The sequence below is a fragment of the Oryzias latipes genome, chromosome 22, assembly GCF_053564925.1.
Source record: "Oryzias latipes strain Hd-rR chromosome 22, Olatipes_Hd-rR_3.1".
Lineage (NCBI taxonomy): Eukaryota > Metazoa > Chordata > Actinopteri > Beloniformes > Adrianichthyidae > Oryzias > Oryzias latipes.
The window spans coordinates 28,314,195-28,337,031 of NC_136258.1; the positions used below are offsets into that span (position 1 = coordinate 28,314,195).

General features: G+C 47.0%; 2 protein-coding genes across 8 annotated transcripts in view; one reads left to right on the forward strand and one right to left on the reverse strand.

The window, feature by feature from the left end:
• timm9 (translocase of inner mitochondrial membrane 9 homolog) lies at positions 1–7,233 on the reverse strand. 2 transcript variants are annotated; one of them, XM_020713425.3, is made up of 4 exons: positions 7,093–7,233; positions 4,003–4,051; positions 3,001–3,096; positions 1–415 (listed from the first exon to the last, which is right to left on the reverse strand). In XM_020713425.3, exons 1-4 carry the CDS (start codon positions 7,134–7,136, stop codon positions 281–283), a joined length of 324 nt encoding a protein of 107 aa, XP_020569084.1. In that variant the 5' UTR covers positions 7,137–7,233; the 3' UTR covers positions 1–280. The 2 variants fall into 2 exon arrangements, with proteins under 2 accessions (XP_020569084.1, XP_004082180.1); XM_004082132.4 differs by lacking the exon at positions 7,093–7,233 and adding an exon at positions 5,901–6,168.
• The window catches only part of LOC101166019 (interferon regulatory factor 2-binding protein-like B), a 21,157-nt gene continuing 5,420 nt past the window's right edge, over positions 7,101–22,837 (forward strand). For 2 of the 6 annotated variants that reach the window (XM_011490124.4, XM_078941143.1), the window contains exons 1-18: positions 7,101–7,368; positions 8,255–8,324; positions 8,850–9,042; positions 9,120–9,190; positions 10,239–10,323; positions 10,411–10,513; positions 10,980–11,094; positions 18,851–19,013; positions 19,151–19,674; positions 19,750–19,822; positions 19,917–20,141; positions 20,220–20,433; positions 20,516–20,707; positions 21,427–21,539; positions 21,916–22,032; positions 22,168–22,340; positions 22,416–22,540; positions 22,630–22,826. In XM_011490124.4, coding sequence (XP_011488426.1) covers positions 7,101–7,368; positions 8,255–8,324; positions 8,850–9,042; positions 9,120–9,190; positions 10,239–10,323; positions 10,411–10,513; positions 10,980–11,094; positions 18,851–19,013; positions 19,151–19,674; positions 19,750–19,822; positions 19,917–20,141; positions 20,220–20,433; positions 20,516–20,707; positions 21,427–21,539; positions 21,916–22,032; positions 22,168–22,340; positions 22,416–22,540; positions 22,630–22,826 — 3,021 coding nt within the window. Of the gene's footprint in view, positions 7,369–8,254; positions 8,325–8,849; positions 9,043–9,119; positions 9,191–10,209; positions 10,324–10,410; positions 10,514–10,979; positions 16,723–18,850; positions 19,014–19,150; positions 19,675–19,749; positions 19,823–19,916; positions 20,142–20,219; positions 20,434–20,515; positions 20,708–21,426; positions 21,540–21,911; positions 22,033–22,167; positions 22,341–22,415; positions 22,541–22,629; positions 22,827–22,837 lie in introns of those variants that run through there. The other 4 variants (XM_078941141.1, XM_078941142.1, XM_078941144.1 and 1 more) reach the window with 3 other exon arrangements.

The window sequence follows — 22,837 nt, forward strand, 5'->3', positions numbered from 1 at the left end:
CAGAATTTTTCTTTTTTTATTAGTTTTTAACATAAAGAATTTAAACAAAACTACTTGTTAAATTAAAAAAAAACACATTTTATTGTAAAACTCAAAATGATCCTTGCAGAGTTTTGGTTTTGAACATACAGTCTAACAGCTGTGTTTTCCATCTTTCTGTGACGGAGAAACAACTTATAGACGAGTAGGTGCAACTTCAGTCCATTTCCCGGTGACGGTGGATCTGCTGGACCAGGACCGGCGTGGTTCTGCTCACGCTCTCAGAGCCGCGGGGTCCACTTCAGCGAGGTTGACCCAGCAGACCCGCTTTGGCAGCCAGAGCCTCGTTCTGCTGAATGTGATATTCCTGGAAGCGCATGGAGATCCGCTGGGTCATCTTCAGGTACTTCTGCAGGCAGGACTCAGAGCAGCTGGACTGGAACCAGAGACAGTCCCGTTAGCAGCAAAGCCAGCGTTCATCTGTACAGGCCTGCTCTAGACTGGATCTGCGACGTGACGTGAAAGTTCTGATTATAAGAGATGGGGTGTGGAGGCTTTGGGCTGTTAACCCTTTCAGCTACGTCCACACCGCCCATGGCGACGTGCATTTAAGCGACTGCTTTTAATGAAAAGTCTATGTGAATTCGGCGTTTCGCGGTCTTCTGCATTCAAAAACCGCGTAGCTACGAACGTTTTACAACCAATCGCAAGTAAAAAACGCACGCCCACTGAAAGTAAAACTATGTCAAACGTTGACCAATTGGATTTGGTAGTGACTCTTAATTTGAATTCACGGAAGTTCCAACCATTTGAAAATTGATCATGATGGATAAATGAAAAATTCCCATAATTCTATGACACCAAGTCTTTGATATATCGGAACAGAGCTGTGAAAGAAAAAGCCTGAAGCAAGATTTCACACCAAGCCCCTTCCAACTGTGGGTGCTGGACGTGTGCTGGTCTTGGGTAGTGACAGTCTAGACTCTGCAGGGGTGGGCAAATTACGGCCCGGGGGCCACATGCGGCCCGTTAAATGATTTAATCTGGCCCGCCAAAGTGGCATAAATGACATTGATAATCCTTATAAAGGTCTTATTTTCCCTGTAATTCTGGAGTCTTCTCACAAATGGTGCTCTGCAAATAAAGTGACCTTTGCTTAGATGTAGAGAGTTAATCAGCATTCATGTGGTGTTGAAAGATTTGCTTTTCTGATGTTCCTGATCGTTCCAACGGCACATGAACGCAGCATTTCTCTAATTTGGTGTTTTCCCTCAGGGGCATCAATCCATCAGCGTCATTGGCTCTAAAATGAGAACAAAATCCAAAGTTTTCACTTTTAAAACATATGAATTTTTGATCAGTTCAAGCATGTTTTCATCCGGATTCCATGTTATTTCTTTCTCCGATGAGGTGGACGACCAAAACACCCCACACAGGAGCTCCTGGTCCGGCCCTTCTGTCAACTTTTAGAACCTTTTGTGGCCCACGAGTCAAAACGTTTGTCCACCCCTGGTCTAGAGTGAACAGCATACATGTTAAAAACCAGTCACTGTTGTGAACGTAGCACTAGAAGTCGAGGAATGGACCGAAGCGTTTCCAGGAATGACGCCCACCCACTGTTAAGTATAATTTTCCTTCAAAATGTAACCCAAAGGTTTCAAAAAGACTTAAAAATGTGGATTTAAAATGAACATAACGAGAGTTAAGACATGTTTCAAAGATGCTTCGGATTGAAATGTCAGAAAACGTGTGACCGTTCACTTCCCAAGACGCAAAAACAACAACCCTCGCTGCTCTTCTTTGTGGCGCTTTCAGCCAATGGGAACCGAGGCATTCAAATAAACAGGTGTTATTTCACAGCCAGCTTGTGAAATCGGTGAGCAAGAGCGACGACGTCTTGCCTGCGCGTTTCTGCGTGAGCCAGCAGAACGTGGAATCGCACATAAACAACAAATGTGACGCAGAAACGGAGGGATTTGGACGAATTAGATGATTTAGAAAAATAGTTTAATGTGGATCTTGAAATGGATGATCCCTCTAATCGGGTTGAAGAGGACACACCTGATGAGATGACAGAGGCGGAGCCTCCAGCCTCATTTAAGATCATTACAGGTAGTGTAGAAATATGACTCTACTAACTTTTATACAGTAAAAAAAATAAATTGTTTCAATTTGGTTTGTGGCTGTATTTACACCACAGTAACTTGGAGTTAATTATTTCAAAGTGGAGCAGGTGTGTCTGTGAGTTGAAAATCCTTATTTTCTACACGTATAGCATGAGTGTTGTTTTTACACTAAACCTCATGTAGACATTCAGTTGTTTCTGTAAAGGATAAAGTAGAGTTAAGAATAAATTATTACATTAAGATCTCCTGTAGTGAAGAGAGAACGGACAGCAAAGTGCAGCTTAAGAAACCCAAGACGGCCTTTTTGCCGTAAAAAATGACCACATTTACGGCTCTGAATTGTGTTTTTTTGGGGGTATATTTTCAGGTTCATTGTAAAAAATAATGAAAAAATATCTGTTAAAAAATGTATATATATATATATATATATATAAAATAAGAGTCTGGGGTTGTGCTAAAAAGGAATAACAAGCATTGCTGCAAAAAGCTGCCGTAAAGATCAATTATAAGAGCTTATTGTAAAAAAGTAAAAGATCCCCTGGACTACGGAGCCCCTAAAGGGACATTGAAGAAGAAGAAATTAACAGTTAGTTTATGTTTTTTAAATCAGTTGTTTTTTGTCCTTCAATGTCCCTTTAAGGCTCCGTACTGAACTACAAAGGGCAGTTAGTTTAATCCGTCAGTAAAGAGTTTCAGCTATATTGCCGATTCAAATGGACTCATTGTTGCCTTTCATGAGAGTATAAACTCACGTTTCTCTACAAACAAACGAAGCCCTGCATTTTTTTTCTCTGATATATCAAACGCGAGGCGATTCTGAAGTCGGGGCGGCTTGTATCAACGACAGGCGTGTGTGGTTTCATTAGGAAAAGGCAGACAGAAGCGGGGACTTCACCTCCTCTGGTTTGACGTCTCTGGTGGTGAAATCTTTGACGCAGTCCATGAAGCAGTTCTCCGTCACCTTGTTGTAGGTTCCCAGAAACTCCTTGAACTGAAAGACAAAACCAGACAAGTCAGAAACAACAAATGGGGAGACAAGAGACCCCCCGCTTCTCTTTGGCCACAGCTCCTCTGTGGAGGCTGCGTTTTTAGAAGAAGTTATGGATCTAATGTATGGTTTTAGAAAATAAAAGCACCATAACAGCTGACTGAGATCTGGGAGAGGTATAAACAAGTATTCTAGACTTAAAGGCATCGTGGGCGACGTGGCTTTGTTGCAGGAAAAACGTCTGAGGCTCGACGCGCTCGGCAACCTGCGTACGTACTAAACGCGCGGCCCTAGAAGACACGTTGCCAGTTAAACCAGGTCCTACTTTGACCAATCAGGGATTTGGTATCGACGCTTGGATGGAGCCCTTTTTAGCTCATAGAAGTACAAACCGTTTGAACGTTGATCATGAGAGAGAAATGAATAATTGCGGTTTGATCCCAGCTGGAATTCTACAACGCCAAGTCTTTAAAATATCGGAATGTTGTGAAAGAAAAAAACGTGGAGCGAGATTCACGGGATTTACACCGCTTTGACATTTCACGCCATGCCGCTAGTAAACATGGGGGGTGGACAGTAAACTGTGGAAAAACAAGTAGCCCCTCCCTGCTTGTCCAGTGTGAACACCGTGGGCTAAATGCACAAAGGTTGACGCGTTCTTGAACGTGCGTCACATGACGCTCCAGCCTTCACCTTTAGCTGCAGTCCCACTTTCTCTATTATCTGCTTTATTTACACGTCCTTAACCTTCAGCGGAGAACAGGTCGTTACTCCTCTCCGCCTCAGTGACCACATCCTGGCGGAAATGAACGCTGAAGCGTGACCGACTTCGCTTTAAGCGGGATGCCGGGAAAGCTGCAGGAACTTTCTCATCTCTGCACTCTTGAGGTTTTGAAATAAAAGGCCCACCTGCTTGATCTGATCGGACTCAGACACCTGCATCGCCATGGTCGCCGCTCTGCAAAGGGAGACACACAAACAAACAGAATCAACAAACTCTCCAGATGCAGAGAGGCAGTGAAAAGGTGGGACACAGAGCAGAAATGGGGGTCAACAGGGAAAAAAATACCACCTTAAACGCTAAGAAGGCGTGGAAGAAGAAGAAAAACTGCTTCACAGTCCAGAGCTTTTCTGGAGAATCATCAGACGTTCACGAACCAAGTCATGAGAGACGTTTACATCACTGACGTGTAACCGAGTAACCGAGTCTGTAATCGAGCTTGAAGTGGAGGTTGTTGTTGGTTTTCTCTTCTTCTAAATGTGTGGAAACTTTCACCTTCGTCCAGCATTTTTATGATAATAGTAACTGTAGAAAACAAACAACTTTAAACATGTACAGTTGTTCTAAAGTCAGAAGATCTTCTTCTTTTCTGTCTGATTTTGTTGTAAAAGCCTGTTTATGTTATCGAAATCACACCACTTGTAAAGACCATCCATTTGTGAAATAAGTATGTTGGATGCAGCCATCAAAGTTCTCCAAGAAGTTCTGCTCAGCGCTTTAAAGTCCTCCTGTGGGGTTGTACCGATGGACGATGGCTGACTGACACCATCGTGATGCCACGCCCCCGCCACGCTGCGGGTCGACACCATTCAACCGTGTTCATGAGCCCAGAAAAACTTTATCCAATTATAACAAACGTTCACATGGGTCACACTTTCAGTCGGAATGAATCATTCGCACATGCGCAGTAGTGTTTGAAATACCGGAAGAGGAAATGAGTTCACCTGTAAACAAGCCGAGCTGCAACATACGTAGATACCTGGCAGCTTGGTAAAATACGAGATGATCTTCTAAAGGTAGTAGTCGGGACATGACCGGAAACAAAAATACGTATGATTGTTTGAAGGTTTCTAAGGACTGAGCGACATTTCTGCTTTGAAAAGCTCACACACCGCCCCAAAGCCACTGTGTGAGCTGATGGTCCGAACTCTGCCCGGACACACACTTTTACCGGGACACCCGGTTCTCATGAGTTCGGTAGCTCGTTCACGTAGAGCTGCTGGACGGATGGCAGTCCGAAGTCTCCCACACATAGCACACACGTAACAAAGCATCCTCCCTTCCCCTCAAACACAAAGCTATACGTCCGTCTGCGCTGCTCAGAGACACGGTCGCTCGGTCCACCGGTCCACTTGAATAATCAAGTGCAGGAGCGGGCTAATTCTTTTCTATTTCGTTTGTTTTTTTGTTAAAGTCACTTCGGTCAGTTTGTACTGGATCATCGCGGATGAGTCATTAGTTGGGAAATAAAATAAATAAAGTAATAAAGTAAAAGAACGGATAAGAATTTTATAATAACGACAAATTAATCCCCACCCAACCCAACGATATCATTGTCCATCACGATGTTTTACTGTGAACATCGTCAACCCTATCCTCCTGCCTGCTTTGAGCTTTAGTTATCTTCAAGTTCTGTTGATTCTCGGAAGAAAATAAAACGTTCCAACCAAAAGCCCAGACTGTGAGGAAAAGACTGCATCAGTGACAATCCCAAACCTCCACAGTGAGTCTGGGGCAAAACTCTATTGGTCCTGATGAAAAATAGACATATTTTCCCTTCAAACTTTATTAATCCTGATCAAAATAAGTTGTTTGAAGGTAGCAGAGATTTGGCTTTGTCCACCCACAGTGCACTTTGTGTTCCTTTTTTCTAGTTTCGGTACAGCTAAGATAATAAATAGACAAAGAGGCGCGTGCTCAGCTCAGAGGCTAACAGTTAGCTTCTTCCTCCTCCGATTATGTTTTCCTTTTTCTCGGAAAACCACTCATCATTTGTGTGTACCCGTGTGATCATGCAGGGCATTACCTGTGCCGGGACGCGTGCTACAAGGGCGCGTGCTACAAGATTTCGTGAAGGGCGCTCTATGGAGCGCGTGCTCAGTTGCTTCGAAAAGCCCGTCTGCGGTGAAACTCGTCCCGCACGACGATAACAGCCACGCAATTTTAGAAACTTGGCCTTCGGAGGGGAGAGAAACAACAGACTCGAAACCTTTGAGGAAGAGAAGTACAAGAAAATCTCAAAAGGAACCAAGGAGGACCACAGACATGCTGCGTTCATGGAACCTCGGAATCCCAATAGTTTACATTATAAAATAGTTTTAACATTAACGACAAAAAACAATAATACTTTTATTGATAATATTGGTTTTGGATACTGAAATTATATTTTACGTATCCACGTATTACACACATTATATTGTCAACACAACGAATTACTCACGCATCCAGGGACGTATTCAAATTTCCAATAAATAGCTCATAATTTTAATCTCTATATTGCCTAAAATATTCCAAACTTTTATAAAAGTTTAACTGAGTTATCTTAAAATTAACCAAACACAAATAATTATTTAATCTGCGATACTTTTAAATATGAAGTTGTAAAGTCCGATGCGTTAAAATATGAAGTGGTAAAGTCCGTGTTACAAGAGTGTCCCTGAAAGCAGTCTGACAGCTGATTGGTTAAATTTTACTTCTACGTCAAAGTTTCTCGTCGCAACATTTCACAATCGTGCACTTTGTCGCCATCAGGTGAAACATACCAGGTAATGGAACTTACGCAATCTGGTTTAAGGAAAAATAAGTAAATGAGATAAAACAACACTAATAATTTGTTTATACACATGCACAGAGGCAAAGTGGCCCGAAGTAAAGTATTGATATTGTTTTATCCACTTAGTCCGCCCCGCCGGCAGAGGGCAGCATCGGTCTTTGAGCGTAAAGTCTACAGGAAATTTTATAGAAAAGAAGTGTGTCTGTTTTTAGGAGTTAGTGGGAACGTATGGTTATTTTTCTTTTATCGCTTTATTGATCTTTGTTTTCTCCTTCTGTTGTTTTTTCTGTTTGGATTAATATAAGCCCCATCTCTTAAAACATCCACATTTTGCTCTAAAGTTAAACCAAACTGCGTTATTATTTCTTAATTCTTACAAGCGGGAGCGGGAAGTTTGAACGGAGTTAGCTTACTTTAGCCTGCTTGCTAACAGGTAAGGGCTCACCTGTCGACATGTTGTCCTCCTCCCCTCCCCTTCCCCAAGGCCATAGTTCGGTTCGGTCCTCGTGCGGTTCAGAGACCGCGGAGGTTTTGCTCCACTCCACTCGGGTCTTTCTGCCGGACCGGAGCCGTGCGTCAAAGTCAGACCATCGATCCGTCCACATCAGTGTTCAGAAGCTGGCGGACTCCACGGGGGTTAGACCGAATCGAGCCGAGTCGGAACCAAGTCGACAGAAACAAAGCCATCTTCGAGGAAGCCCGGAGGTGGAACCCAAGCCCGGTATGAATCCCGGGGGATGTTTTTAGCATTTTCTATGTAGTTGTGTGCCATCACCATGGCAACAGATGCCTCACATCCACGCTGAAGTCTGTTTCTCATTCAAGTAACTTAAAGAAACAATGTGTTTTATTTATGACAGTCTATTTATTCCGAAACTATGTTTACTAGGTTACATGTGATAACTTTGTAAGCCATTTTCCTCACAAGAATTGTGTTATTTTTAAGGTCAAACTAAACTTGGACTTGGTTTGTGATCTAGATCTGCAGTTCTGAGGCTCAGTTTCAGCTTCTGAGCAGCTTTTAGATTTTGTTAGAGGAACAAAACAGTGTTGCATTATCACACTTTGACAAAATTCAACCAGAAAACATAAAAAACACATATTTAATTTCTTTGGGTAACAGAAAACAAAGAAATCTAAAAATGCTTTTATTACGAAATGTGACATGGATCATTACTGATAAAAACTATTTCCCATCTGTTAGAAATAGTTCCCAGTGGTCCTTTAATTATGAATAATAAAAAAGATAATAATAATAATAACACACTATTTGAACATATTAGGAATATGAGTTGTGGTAGAAAAAAAAAAAAAAAACCTCAGTCAATCCAAAAGTTGACTGTTGCCAATTCTACTAAAATAACATGGAGCTGTTCTTCACGCCTAGACAACTAAATGGTTGTTGTGGAGATATAATTAAAAAAGCCAGTGAGGGTAGGGGAAAGTAGGGTAGGAAGGGCGGGGGTGGGTAGTGGTAGTGGGTGGGTACGCCGCCGCTCCAGGCTTTAATTTGGAAACGGCTTTTGTCTGCGACTCCTGCTGACTTGAAAGAACTTCCTCTGCTTTGGATTGTGCCATCTCACTACCGCGGTCTTCCTCGCCCTCAGATGAGGATCTGCTGACATCGCGCTTCACCGCTGGAGGTCGAGGAGTCGTCCTGGGGGCTCTGAGGAGGCGGTGAGGAGACGCTGATCCTAGATCTGCTCCACGGAGGAGTTATTACAGAGAAGCTTAATATCAGAGAAAACTGTGCATAGAAGATAAACAAAGACATGCAGGATGTTTCAGAAACTCACTGAAGCATGACATTTTAGTTGTTAGTTTTAGCGTTGTTGTTGTTGTTTTTCTGTGGTCATTGTTGGTTCTGTTTTTATTTTTATTCAGAACAAACAAAGCACATTAAACCGTACATCAATTGTTCAAAGTAAACGCCATGGGGGATACATACACAAATATAAACGTATAATACAAAATGACACGTTGGAGGGTAAGAAAATCTCGTTCAGGCCAATAAATCAAAAAAATTGGGAGCTCCAGTGCTCATTCATTCATTAGTAAAATCAGCAGGTAAATAAAATTTAGACAAAAGTTAATTAACATAATTAATGAAACCAAAAAATATGTTTTTTCAACAACCCCTCATGTCATCCTCTTATCACGTGACCCCCACGCCATGATGATAGATGTTTCTGTGCCGCTCAGCTCCCACAGCGCCCCCAGCAGGAAGGAGGTACGAGTGCAGCTACTCGACAGCCGGACACCCCAGACCTCAAAACCCCCCCAGAAAGTTTCTCAGAGCGATCATGGCGCTCCGGGCGAGGTGGGGGTCCAGACGGAGGCGTGGCCGCCTCCTGAACGCCGTGGCGATGTTGCAGCAGCTGCTCCTCCCGTTAAGGTAACCAGCAGACAAACATCCAGGTTTTCCTTTTCTTCTGTAAGGTTTTTTGTTTACTAATCATCTCTGACCTTCAGGGTCAGTCGGATTTGGAGGCCCGGGTGTCTCAGCTGCTTGAAGACATTCACAACCTGCTGGACTCTCACAGGTACAAACGCATCACTCACACCCTAAACAACAAGAACAGTTCTGTGTCCTGGAAGATCAAACCTGAGTTGAATGTGGATGTCGGGTGTGTTCGCACTGGACACGACATTTCGTCAATCCCCTCTCTGCATTTTTGCTTTAGTGATGTCACAGAATGAGCGGCGCTGAAGAAGAAAATGAAAAAGCATTTCTGTTCATCCATTTTAATTGTCAAATTACATATTTCTAACTGAATTTTGCTACACATTTACTATAGAAGGTTTTGAAATGAATTGTCAAATACTATTTACTTTATCATTTTAACTAAGTGACAGAATGAGCGGTGTTGAAAAGAAAAAGCGGTTTGGCGGATTGCTTTTTCTTTTTAATTTTGTTTCAACAAATGTGGCTTCATTTTGAAAATGAAAAAGCATTTACTTTAAAAAAGAGACATGGACATAAATAGACATAAATTCTACAGAGCGGCAGGGGTACATCCGAAATTTGTTTGAGTAGGGGGTGGGACTGTAGGTGAGTAGAACCCCCCCCCCCCCCCCCCCCCATCATTCATCTGTTTACACTCTCTCCCGCTAGCTTACAGCCCCTCACATTCCAAACCTAACATTACTGATGCAGTTAAGATGGCGAGCAATGTTGGAGCTGTCCAGCCGTACAGTTCTGATCCAGACTCCAGCTCAGTCGAGGATCTACAAGTGGATTCATTGTAATGGGGCGGAGCAGGAAGCTTGTGGCCCCGCCCTCTGTATTTTATACATCACAAAGACGATCTTTTTCAATTGTCTTTTTTGATTCACAAGGATTTGAAAGAAATACTCAAAAATAGAGTTTTAAGCTTAAGATTCTTAGCAACAGTCCTCAATCATCAGAAAAATGCCCTAAGAACACGTTAAAGACACACAAAAAACAATTTTCATCTGAGTGGCTCTTAACAAAAAGTTCTGTTTTCCTAAACAAGCTGACACTATTTTTTAGTTTTCTGTTTCTGGGTTTTGTGTCTGTCGTTTCTGTTTCTGCCCTAAGAAATTCTGCTGCGACCTCCCTGTTTTAAGGCAGGATGGTGGCATGGGGCGGAGCCTGAACCAGCAGACTCTGCAGCACCTGGACGCTCTGCAGCAGCAGCAGCTGCGGCTACAGGTAAACTCACCTGTCGGAGGTCTGAATCTCCGTCTCGCCGCCATCTCGCTGCCGCTCATCAGCTTTTCCCCGTTGTCCTCCAATCAGGGCCAACTGCTGGAGTCAGCACTCAAGATAGTGACAGGCCACGCCCCCGTGACCTCCGATGTCACACCTTCAGCCCGCCCACAGAGTCTCCAGGTTACAGAAGGTAAAACACACCTGACGTTTTGTCATGCGTGACAACTGAGAGGCTAAACTCAGCCAGCAGGGGGCGCTTCCTTATTGAGTAAAGAACAGATGTTTGTCTACATTTTCTTAGGTAAACACCTAAAATGCTTATGATAGAATAGAATAGATCTTTATTTGTTATTGTCTCAGGTACAGTGACATTAAAAGATGTGAAGGTAGGCCAGCGGTTATGAGCAGCCAGCAGGGGGCAGCATTGCCAAGCTGATCTCCTGTATGGGAAGTGTTAAGGTTTCCATGGGAACCACTATGTTTGCAGATCTGAGCTAAAAATAGCTTTTATGTTGAGTGCACGTGTGCATATCACAGAATAAAAGCCACAAATCTCTGACGTCCAGAAGACTTCTTCTCAAAGGGGAAACCTTCTGATGAAGATCTTCGGCGTATTCCTGATTGATATCGTCTTCTCATCTCCTCCTCCTCCTCAGTGGATGCCGTCTGCAGCCGGCAGCACGGACGTCTCCCTGTCATCACCGCAGCCGCTGGAACTGCCCCCGTTACTATGGAAACGCGCCACCGTGACTGCAGGCATCAGCTATCCAGGTGAAGGAAGACGGGTTTGGGGAGGTTCTGCCACACACACGGTTGTTGTTGTTGTAGGAGGCGAGGAGGACGGATTCACGCAGCTCTGCTGCTACAGTGCCGCCTCCATCCATGAAGGACCGTCGGCGGCCAATCAGCTGGTTAAACCTGCAGCAGATGCTGACCTTTGACTTAACCGTAGAATCCAACCACAACCCTCCCTAATGTCAGAGGATGATCCACTAAAGCTGCTGAGGTGGTTGTTTAGGAGGAAAAAAAATAGGATGTGATTTCAGCGGGAAACCTTCAGGGTTCTTTGTAGATCTGTTCTAAAAACGAAGACCCGTCAAGGTTTGTCTTGAGCTTCGCTGCCGGTCGGCGTGTGCACCAGCTGCAGCCGACCGACGTCTCTTCCTGTCGTGACATTGGCGGCTGCAGCTCAAACGTGCCTTGATGTCCTTCACCTGCGTTTCCATGACAACAGGGAGACATCACAGCATCCCTTCTGCTTGTTTTTTTTTTTTTTTTTTTTTTAAGCATTTGTTCACAAAAGGATGGAATAAATAAAGATGCAAATGTGGAAGCTTTTAGCTCTGAGACGATGCAAAGACCAGCATGCATCAGCTCCATGTTGTGGACGGTTCTCGCCTCTCAGAAATATCTGAGGACGATGATCCCCGGCGGGAGTTAAAGCATAAATCACCCCTGCCTGCAGCAATTTAAACCAACGTGCTTCTGCAAAGTTTCCGCCTTTTTGCCCCTAACAAAAATCCAGTTTGCACAAACGGAGCTCGATGTCTGACTCCAGAGGTTCTGCTCCGACGACGTTCCGACACGCCTGAGCTGCAGCTCAACCAGCCACTGTCTGACACGCCAGCATCCGTCCAGCTTTGTGTCGGCCGTGACCTTCACCAGCACTGCTCATCTGTTTCAGACGCTGCTCACTGATCTGTCAAAAACAGCAGGGTTTACCCCCCAACCCCACCCACACACCCACCCATTTGTTTCGTTCAGACATGCAACAATTCAGAGGATGAAGAGCTGATGAGGAGGAAGGCCAGCAAAGGGATCTTTGCCAGGTGCATCTGTGGGGGTGCTGCAACCAAATTCCTCATCTTGGCTGGTGGATGTGGGGGGGGGGGGGGGGGGGGACCCCCTCCCCCACCACCTCTGCAGCAGGAGGAGGAACAATAACCTGAGAGGAGCCGCGGCAGACCGCCAGTCCTCCTCTCTGCGCAGGAGCAGCTCAGCGGAGAGGCCGTGCGGGAGTATGTCCTCCCCACAGCTCTCCTCGTCCCGCAGGCAGTCATGCTACCTGTGCGACCTGCCCCGCATGCCCTGGGCCATGATCTGGGACTTCACCGAGCCCGTGTGTCGCGGATGCGTCAACTACGAGGGAGCGGACCGGATCGAGTTCGTCATCGAGACCACCCGCCACCTGAAGCGGGCGCAGGGCTTCCAGGACGGCCGTCCGTCCTCGGCGCTCCCCGGCGCGGCGAAGGCTCAGGCGGCTGTGCTGCCCGCCAAGGAGACGGACGGAGCGGGGAAGTCCCTGCAGCCGGGTCTGGACCGGTACTCGGGGGGAGCGGAGACCCGCTCTCGCTTTGACTACAGCTGCGGAACCAGGCAGGCCAACGGATATGTTGGACCGAACGGGTACAAAGCGGACGAGGGTCCTCCGGACCTAAACCGGCAGAGCCCGAACGCCCGCACGAGGAGCAGCGGGGGCCCGGTGTCAGCGGCGGCGCAGACCAACGTTCCCCCGAACCTGCTGCCGCAGACGCTGCTCGGTGGACCGCCAGTCCCGCACGGCCTGGTCGGAAGAGTGGCCCCGCAGAACTCCATGGTCGCCGCCTCCATGTCCGTGCAAACTGGGCTGCCAGAGCCGGGGGGGCGGCGGCCTGCCTCGGTCTCCAGCACGGACCAGGAGCGGGAGGCGAAGGAGAAGCAGCGGAGCGCCGAGGCCCTGGTGGAGCTGAGCGAGAGCCTCCGGAACCGGCAGGAGGAGTGGGCGAGCCGACCCAAGGCGGTGCGGGAGACGCTGCTGGCGCTGTCCGCCTCCACGCCGTTCGACGTCCGCTTCAAGAAGGACCACGGCCTGGTCGGGAGGGTCTTCGCCTTCGACGCCGCGTCCAAAACTGGCGCGGAGTTCGAGCTGAAGATCTTCATCGAGTACCCGAGCGGCTCCGGGGCCGTCTTCTCCAGCGCCTCCGGAGTGGCCAAGCAGATGTACCAGGACTGCATGAAGGACTTCGGTCGGGGCCTCTCCTCCGGGTTCAAGTACCTGGAGTACGAGAAGAAGCACGGATCCGGGGACTGGCGCCTGCTCGGGGACCTGTTACCGGAGTCCCTGCGGTTCTTTAAGGAGGCGGTTGGGGAGGACATGCTGCCGCAGGCGCACACCGACACCAGCTTCCCGCTGCTGCCCACCTCCCTGCTGCTCCCGGGCCGGGCGCTGGGCTCCGGCGGCGGCAGGCCGGGCGGCAGGAAGAGGAAGGCCTCCCCGGAGCCGGACTCGGCGGACGGCGGCGTGAAGCTCGCGGAGGAGCAGCAGAGGCAGCAGTGGGCTCCCGCGGGCTCCTTCGGCGGGACTCCCCCCGCGCTCGCCCCGGGGCTCTGCTCCGGCCGCAGCACGCCTCCAGAGGCGCCTCCGCGGAACGGGCCGTCCCCGATGGCGGCGGACGCGCTGGGGAACCCGTACTCTCCCAATAAGGACAGGGACTCCGTTCACTCCACCTCCTCCAGACAGAACAGCAGCCCGGTGTCCCCCGCCTCCCTGAGCGGCCAGCGGCGCCTCCCTTCACGAAACGGAGACCTGCAGTCCGCGGGGGGCTCGGACCAGGCGCACCCTCCCAACGTGCCGGACTCCCCGGTGGCCAACAGCGGGCCCCTGTGCTGCACCATCTGCCACGAACGCTTGGAGGACACGCACTTCGTCCAGTGTCCCTCGGTCCCCGTCCACAAGTTCTGCTTCCCCTGCTCCAGAGAGAGCATCAAGGCCCAGGGCGCCTCCGGTGAGGTGTACTGCCCCAGCGGGGAGAAGTGCCCCCTCCTGGGCTCCAACGTGCCCTGGGCCTTCATGCAGGGAGAGATAGCCACGATCCTGGCGGGAGACGTGAAGGTGAAGAAGGAGAGAGACCCCTGATGAAGAGGAGGACTCTTCCTCTTTGTGGAGATGCTCCAACTAAATCAAAGCTGGGAATCAAACCGACAGTCATAAATGAAGCAGAAACTGCTCCCCTCAACCCTTTTTTGTAAAGAAAGTCTTTTTTCTTTGAGAGAACTGTCAAACCTGTGAGTTCAAACTGTTGTTTGGTTGAAACCTGAGTCTCAGGTGGGACTTATTTATTTTTTAATCTACTTGTCAAAAGATTCTGCTGATCTCCTGGGTGGTAATGTGGTGGATTCTTGTGAGCTTCCTGACTTCTCATTGGTCCCCTCAGCTCAGAGGAAAGACTTCTGCCTCTGAAACTTTCCTTTATTCGTCTGAATTTGTTGCAGCTCAGCTCTGGCGTCTGAAAAAAACGACAAAAAGTTTGGTTTGTTGGTTTAATTTTACACACAAACGGTTCAAAAGTTTCGGAAAATTCAAGTTTTTTTTTCATTCAAAAGCCAGAAAGTAATCAAGAAAGTTGGAAAACAACAGTTTGCTGTCTCTCTTCAGTTGCTTGTCATTTTTGAAACGACACACAAATAGAAGCTGTCTAACAATATGAGGAGCCAGGGTTCCAGCTCTGCACTGTAAAAAGAATACGGTGAATTTTACAGTAAAAAGTGGGAGCCGGGCGAAAGTTTCACCGTAATAAGGTGTTGCTTTTAATGATATGATGATAAAAGCTTTTTTTTTTTTAAATTTTTCTCATTTTAACTGTAAATGGAAGTGTATTTACCCTTTAAAATTATATGTAACACTATAAAACTAGCAGGGGAATAAATTAATTTTTCCCACACAAAATAAACCCAAACTGGCTGCTGGAGTTACCAAAATTTTACTAGAAATAATGTGTATTCATGATATGACAATTTTTTTTTTTATTGGATCTTCTTGAGTTTTCATTTTTCAAACTTCCCTTTAAAATGACATGTATTCACCTCTAAAATTGTTATGTAACACCACAAAACTGGCAAAGACTTGTATTAATATTTATGGTAAAATTAAAACCTGCAGCTGCACTATAAAAAATAAGGTGTTACTTTTAAGGACATTGACGTAAAAAAATCTTCTTTTTTTAAAACTTTTTTTAAAACTTACAGTTCTTGTGTAATCTTTTTTTAAATTTTAGCCATAAAAGTAAATGTATTTACCCTTGAAAATACAATGTGGCACTGTAAAACCTGACAATGTACACAATTATTTTAGGGTCAGACAGTTGAGGTTGCTTGCTGCAAATTTTATTTGCAGTAACCCGATAAGCCAAAGCAAAGACGAAAATTACTACGGCAAAAAACTGGAAACAATATAAATCAATATGTTACGGTAAAAAATGTTTTTCTGTGGTTACAGAGTAATCTTTTACATTTTAATTGTAGAAGGAAAGTATTTACTCCCACCCTCCCAAAAAAAAGCATTCTTAGACGATAAAAGTAGCAAAAACATACATTCTTTTTTTTACAGTAAAAAGATGGCCAAAACTTCACTGTAAAAAATGTGGTGTTACTTTTAAGGACGTTGTTGTAAAAACATGTTTTTACAGTTCTTCCAGAGTAACCTTTCTAATTTTAACTGTAAATGTAATTACTCTAAATTCAATGCATCATCATAAAACTTCAGCAAATACCATAATTTATACACACTGTAAAATAAATACGGTGGTACTTTCTCTGACACGTTGTGTTTTGTCTACACCTGTAGGAGCGATTGGATCGACCTGCACAAAAACGGCTTTAAATTTAATCATATATCTAGTGTATATTTAGTGTTCCACTAAAGAGTCTTTCTGTTTCTGAAGTTTTTCCCACCCAGACAATTCACAAGCAAATTTTGTACAATTTTTAAGTCTTTTATTGGACTTTAACACCTTGGACTAAAAAAAAAACGGGGGATCCAATACAGAAATGCTGCTTTTTTAATGGACACATTTATTTCTGACTTTATTTAAGATAAATATTTTGTAAATGAGGAGTTTGGTTTAAATAAACAGTGTTTAATTATTCTCTTTTAATTTTCTCTCCTGAACTTACAAATGTGACATTTATGATCAAACACACAAAATATTGTTGTTGTCCTTTTATGTGTCTTGTCATTTAAAAAGACTTCTCGGTTTGAATCCCTCTATTCTACGTGGTCACGATGGTGTTGAAGCGCTGAAAGCTGCAGACGTGTTGCTGACAGAACTCCTCATAGGGTTATATTTAACACCATAGCATATCCTGTGACCTGTACTTCTCTATGGGGAGCGTCCTCCCCCCGTGCAGTACCGGCCTGGGGTGTGGGCGAGGCTCCAAGCGGCGCAGTTCCATGTTTAGGTGTCATAGATGTTTCCGAGGCAGCCTCCTCGGGGTGTCTTTGTGTAGAAACCTTGACGTGTTTTGTGGTTTGAATGTTGTTGGAACACCTGCTGCAGGTGATTCCAACACATCCTGGTCTTGTAACGTGCCTTGAGGCTGAGCCACTTCTAATAAACTCCCCCTGTATGAACGTTTCCGTCACGTCACGACTTTTGCTCTGGTTTTTTGTTTTTACTCCCCCAGCTTAAATGTGAGTCTGGAGCTGCTGGAAACAAACAGAGAATTTCTGCAGAAATGCAGCGTTCTGTTGAAGCTGTTGGTGCTCGCCAGCAGCGGCCTCGGTGGACTCTCCCAAACCCCAGTTACAGCCGACACGCAGCAGGTCAGGCGGATGCAACTTCTGCCGTGTAACCTAATGAGAACGTAACTTATGGGAGCCCATCTGCTGCATCAGCAGGTTCCTTCACGGGCGCCACGGAGGGTTCCAGTGCAGCAGATGTCTTATTTGTGAAGAGCTTCTGTCTTCTGCAGCTCCTCCGTGGAAGCAGTGGTTTGGATATAAAACCCTGACGACACAGGAAGCAGTGAGAACATCAGCACAGTTCTGGACCATAAAGATCCAGCTCCTGCTGAACGAAAAGTCAAATACTGTTCACAGCGCAGCAGGACCTGATCCTCAGATCTCAGCGTCTTTTCTTCATCGTCTTTCTGACCGGATTGGTCGTCCTCTTCCTCCACACCTGCAGCCCTCACCCTGAACGGGTTCATCTGATGATCAGGTTCTGTCAGGAGGACCCGGGTGCAGTGGATGCTTTAGAGAGGAGCGTGTGTGCTGAAAGCAGCCCTTCTTTATGGAGTCAGTTCATGTCTAAAATTGTTTGCACGTCAGAACAAAGGTCCAGGCAGGAGTCTGTCTTCTCCGCCGCCGCTGCTGCGGCGGTGGCGGCGGCGTGTCGGGACTCGGCTTTTCAGAATCTGGAGAGCAAATATTTCGGAGCTTCATGCTGAAAAGCTTCAGCCCCGCACATCTCTGTTTTTCTGTCTCCACATCACTGCAGTCGGTGCCCACCCTTCTCCGCTGTTGCCATGGAAGAGGATGTGGTTGCCATGGTTACAGCTACCCCGGCTGAGATGTTTTCAGGAATGCGATAAGAAAGGCGGTGACATTAAAATCTCATGCGGGCTTGTTGATGGTTGGAGCAAAAACTAACTGATGATCAGCGCCCCACACCCCAACCCCCCACCCACAAGATCATCATTTATACATAAGAACACCCCCCCCTCCACCACCACCACCACCACCAACCCTGCATCGGACTCCAGCATTATGTGTTTATCGGCAATCTGAGGCGTTCCAAGCATCATCACAACAACCCCCCCCCCCCCCCCCCCCCGGATCTTGTTTGCCTCCATCTGAGTCTTCTGTCGACCCCTCCCCCTTACTCCCACCGCCGCACCCCCCTCCCCGTGACGATGGCTGACAAACATGTTCTGATGCTGACCTTGCGTCCTTTAGCGGCGTCGCTCACGCAGAGCCTCGCTGTCATTTCAGATGGAAAGCCAACACAAAGACACCCCCCTCCCCCCCAACAATGCAAAAAAAAACACTAGGTTACACAAAATCTAAAATATAAGCCGACTGCTGCAGATGTTGTGGTACCATGAGAAATGTAAAAAAACAAATAAACATGTACACCTTTTTATATTTTATCATTTTATTTGCAGCAGAATAATAAAAAACATGTTGGATGTCAAAGGTCAGAGGTTGACCACTTCATTATAAATTCTGGATTTGACGACAGCAGCAAATGTGAGTAAGGACAAAGGGCCACCCACAGGTCAGACTTCATTCAAATGGTTTTTGTGACAGAGGCAGAAACATGATCAATCTACAGACTTAAATGATGAAAATAGGTTCCTCACTGGTGAACCTCAAGAAAATGTCACCGTCAACGGCATCAAAAATCCTCTGAGAAGAATCCAGGGGAATCTCTGTGTGCCAGGGTTAGCAAACTGCTGACCTCATTTGATTACAGCTTCAACACGATTCAAATAAATATCAAATTATTTGCCAAAATTTTGATTCTGTTTAATTTGAATTTTGAAAACCTACGTTAAACTGTAAATTTTGAAAAGGTAGCGGAAACACAAAACTTTATCCTTTTGTGAAAACGCAGGTCAGTCGTCCTTCAGTTCATTGTCACAGAAGGATTCCGCCATGATGCTGCTGTTTCCTAGCAACGGCACAGGCAGACTGTCTGCAGTAGCTGCACTATGGTCATCATTTTATCTCCGCCCACTAAAAAAAGCGTTGTGTGGATGTTTGCAGAGTTGGAGATGGTCGGCGTCTTCAGAGCGATCCGAGCGTTTCTGGTGAGGAAGCTCCCGATCTGCAGGCTTTGGCCGGTCAAAGCCTGGAGGCGGCCAGGAGAGCCCAGGACATGCTGAAGGAGATGCAGCAGCTGAAGACGGAGATGAAGATGCTGCTGGCAGTGAGTTACACTACAGCTGTCTCTGCAAGAACACAAACACACACACACACACACAGCAGATGAAAATGAACTCGGCATTTTTCCGGAAAAAGGTCAGACACTTAAGTCAAATTATATTTTCTATTTATTACTTGTAGCAGCCTCAAGAACCCTCCGAACTCACCAGGTCAGAACCAGAAAACCTCCTGGTTCAACACAACCAGCCTCAGTCCAAAGAAAAGACCCGTCAGAACCTGCCCCATCAGAACCAGCCCCATCAGAACCTGCCCCATCAGAACCTGCCCCATCCACCTCAGCAACAGTCTCAGCCGCCCCATTTCCAACCAGACCAGTCTCTCTCCAGCGGGCTCCAGCACCTGCAGTCCAACCACAACCACTCCAGACAACCTCAGCTCAACCAGGCAGCCCCCCAACAGAACCACCCCCCATACCACCAAAGCCTGTTCCACCATGCCCCGCCTCAGGAGGACCAGACCCATCAGACCCAGTCTGAACGGCCTCAGAAGAGGCCTGTGGTCCTGTCGAAGCTGGAGGAGGCTGGACGAGTCCTCCGTCAGACTCAGAGACAGAAGAGAGTTCTGGAGGAGAACCTGGAGGTTCTGCTGAAAGCTAGAACGGGAGAGATCCTTCACTGCCAGCTGCAGGCTCTGACTGCTAACAGGTAGTTGAAGCTAACAGCAGATCGGGAGGCTTTGAATCCTCCAGGAGCTTCAGGCTGCATTTGTGTCCTCTGCAGAGACTACACAGAGGAGGTCCGGATCAAGAAGGCCGTGGACGCTTGGATCAGCGTCTTAAACAGGGACATTCAGGTGAGCAGGCCCTGCAGCACCTGGACCTACTTAAGACAAATGAGCTTTTTTGTTTTCCTTCCAACCACGGCCGCTCTGCTTTCTCCTCCCTCAGACTCGTGGTTCTCCTCCTGCTCAGAGGTCCGCAGAGGACGCCGGCAGATCAGCTGCTTCTAAGGTGCCACACTCGAGGGCTGCCGGGAGACCGAAGCCAGTGAGCATGCTCAGAGGCGCTGAACGAAAACCAGGGATGACTTTTAGGACAACACAAGGGAATGCATTCAAGAATAAAGATGCTCCAGGAGAATCAGCCAACCGAGTGCCCAAAGGAGGCAGAAAGGTCCACCCAGCTCTCATAATAATGATCGATCATATTGATTTGTAACAAGCAGCTGTCACTGACCCTTCATGTGTGCAGCTTCAGGAGGCGGAGCCTATCAAAGTCACAAATAAAATGACGACTAAGCAGCAGCTGGAGTCAGATGCAGAGACATTTCTTGCTCGGTTGTACGGAAAAGTTCCTCACGAGGGTCTAAGAAGAACCCTGAAGAAAAGCCCGTACCCTCGCTTCAGCTCGCCTGCATCGCCACTCAGCAGGAGGCCCCGCCCCCGGCTGGTGGAGAGCGTCAGAGGTCAGGATGAAGGCATGTTTAGCTGTGAAGGCTGTCTCCTCAATCGTCTCTTGAGTTTCCTTTCTTTCCTCTGGACTCTCAGGTGTAAAGCTAAAGTCCTGTAAGACTCAGACCAGTTATGCTCCGCCCCAACTTCTGGCTCCTCCCATTGAAGTTCCGCCACTGCAACCACAGCCACGCTATCCTTTCAGCCCATCCCACTTCTCACCGCCAGACCTTGCCCACTCAGTGAGCCCTGCAGAGAGCGCTCCTGTCGCCATGGCCGTTCCTCTGGGTCAGTGAAAGTTCCCGCGTTTATCGCTGAAGTTAGGTTCTAAAATGAAATAAAAGGGAGAAATCCACAAAGTAGGCGAGAACTAAGGCGGTAAAACTCCTCACTACACACTTTCTACGCTTTTTTCCCAGACAGATTTGAACATTTTCTCACTTTCCTCTCTGGTTTAACCTCTCAAAATTCCAAACCTTCATAGAAAATAAGTCCAGTATTAAAGAATGAAAACTAAGACATGATCGCGATCAAAGATTTATACAGATTTAGCATAGTGATCGCCCTCTGTACAGGACACACGGCACGGAGGAGATTCAGTTACAGCCCATCAGGAGGAAGAACACAAGTAAAATAAAAAGATTTTCTTAAAGAAAATCTGCGAGAACCATGTTGTAGGGAGGGTCTACTGTATACCAGAGTCAAAGTCCAAAAAGAAAGGAAACAGTTCCAGACTCAAGTCCTCAGATGAAGTCCAGACTTGGAACGAACTGCAACTTTTTCAGAAGATTTGCCAAAAAAAAACAGATTATTTTCTTTTTAAAAGATTCGCTAAATGATCACTGTCATAAAATGTCTTAGGGTTTCATATGACAGCAGCTTATTTATTCATTTTATTTTCATTTTTGTGATGTTTTATACATTAAATGACGTTGGATTCAGAGTCCCTGGGTACCTGAGACGTCATCATCCGTAAACTAAAGTGCTGACCAATTCTCTTCGTGTAGATCGACCCAGGATAAACTCCAGGGCAGAGATTGCTCAGGAAATGACATCACTGCCTGCAGATCCCGCCTCCACTGGTGTGGTTACTGTGGGAACCAGAGCACCTGACCCACAGGTAAGCTGTGTCATCTTTGAGGGGAAATTTTGATTTTTTTTTCCGATCCTGAGGTCACAGAAAAGCGACTGATGTTAAAGTCCCATCAACTGTCACACACCTGGGCGTGTCACAGGTGTGCTCTGCTTTTGACCCAGCCGCGCTTGGGAACTCTTTGGCGGTTTAACCCCCTGATCCAACCCCTTAAATGCAGAGGGAGGCACCAAGTCCCATATCTTTTGTAAAACCTGATTGTGGTATTGAACTCACGACCTTTCTGTCTCAGGGCGGACACTCTACCACAACGCCACTGTTTGGTTTCATGAGTTGATGTGGAGAAAAACCCTGACGAGAGATGCCTGTGACTTTACTGGTTTTGTTTTTTCTTCTCTGGCAGAAGCAGCATACGGAAGCAGTCAAAGCCCCGCCCACTTCATCCGTGGACATCTTTGAGGTACAAAGCCTGAAAGAAGAAGAGGAGGAAGAGGAGGCTGTTCCCCCTGACAACCATCAGGTAAGCTCCACATCCTCCTCACCAGTGGGTCAGCAGCTCCTCCTGCTGGAGGCTGACAGAACAGCATGGGGGGGTTGAAAGGTGGGTGGGGCTGTCTGTGAAATACCCATCATCCTCTGTGATTGACTCCCCCAGGAGGAGGGTAGTGGGCTGACGGAGGAAGCGCTGGTTTTGGATGGGGGTCCGTCTCCAACTCCAGTCCTGTACCACGGACCGGCCTTCCCCCCGGCAGCCCCGTCCTCCCCCGCCGCCCAGGATCCAGCCGTCAGCCAGCAGCAGGTGTCTCTGGAGGCCCGGCTGATGGAGTGGTGAGGAACCAGTCAGAACCGGTCCCACCTGCTTTCACTCCTACAGGTTCTATGACTCGGGTTCTTCTTCATTAGGGTGGAGCAGCAGCTGATGTCCAGAATCATTTCAGAACTCTATCGCCCCCCTCCACCCGACCCGGTCCACAGTTACATCTCTGACCAATCGGAGCTGGAGGAGCGGAGCCTCGCCTCAGATATCGGTGAGGAATCCTCACCTGCTCGTCTTCCTCACCTGCTCGTCTGCGTCCGCCTCTGTCCTGGACTCACCTGTTGTGTTGTACCTGCTCAGTGGAAGCAGCTGGAGGTGAAGGTCTGCAGCTCTTCGTCGACACAAACACACCTGTGGACTCCGGCTTGATCAGACAGCTGGTCAGTGAGGTTTTGACCGAGACCATAGCTCAGATGTTCGGTCAGAGAGAAGCACCAGAACCAGAACCTCAACCAGAGGAGGAGCCTCTAAAAGCAGGAGGAGCGGCTGACTCTGAGGTTAGAGGATC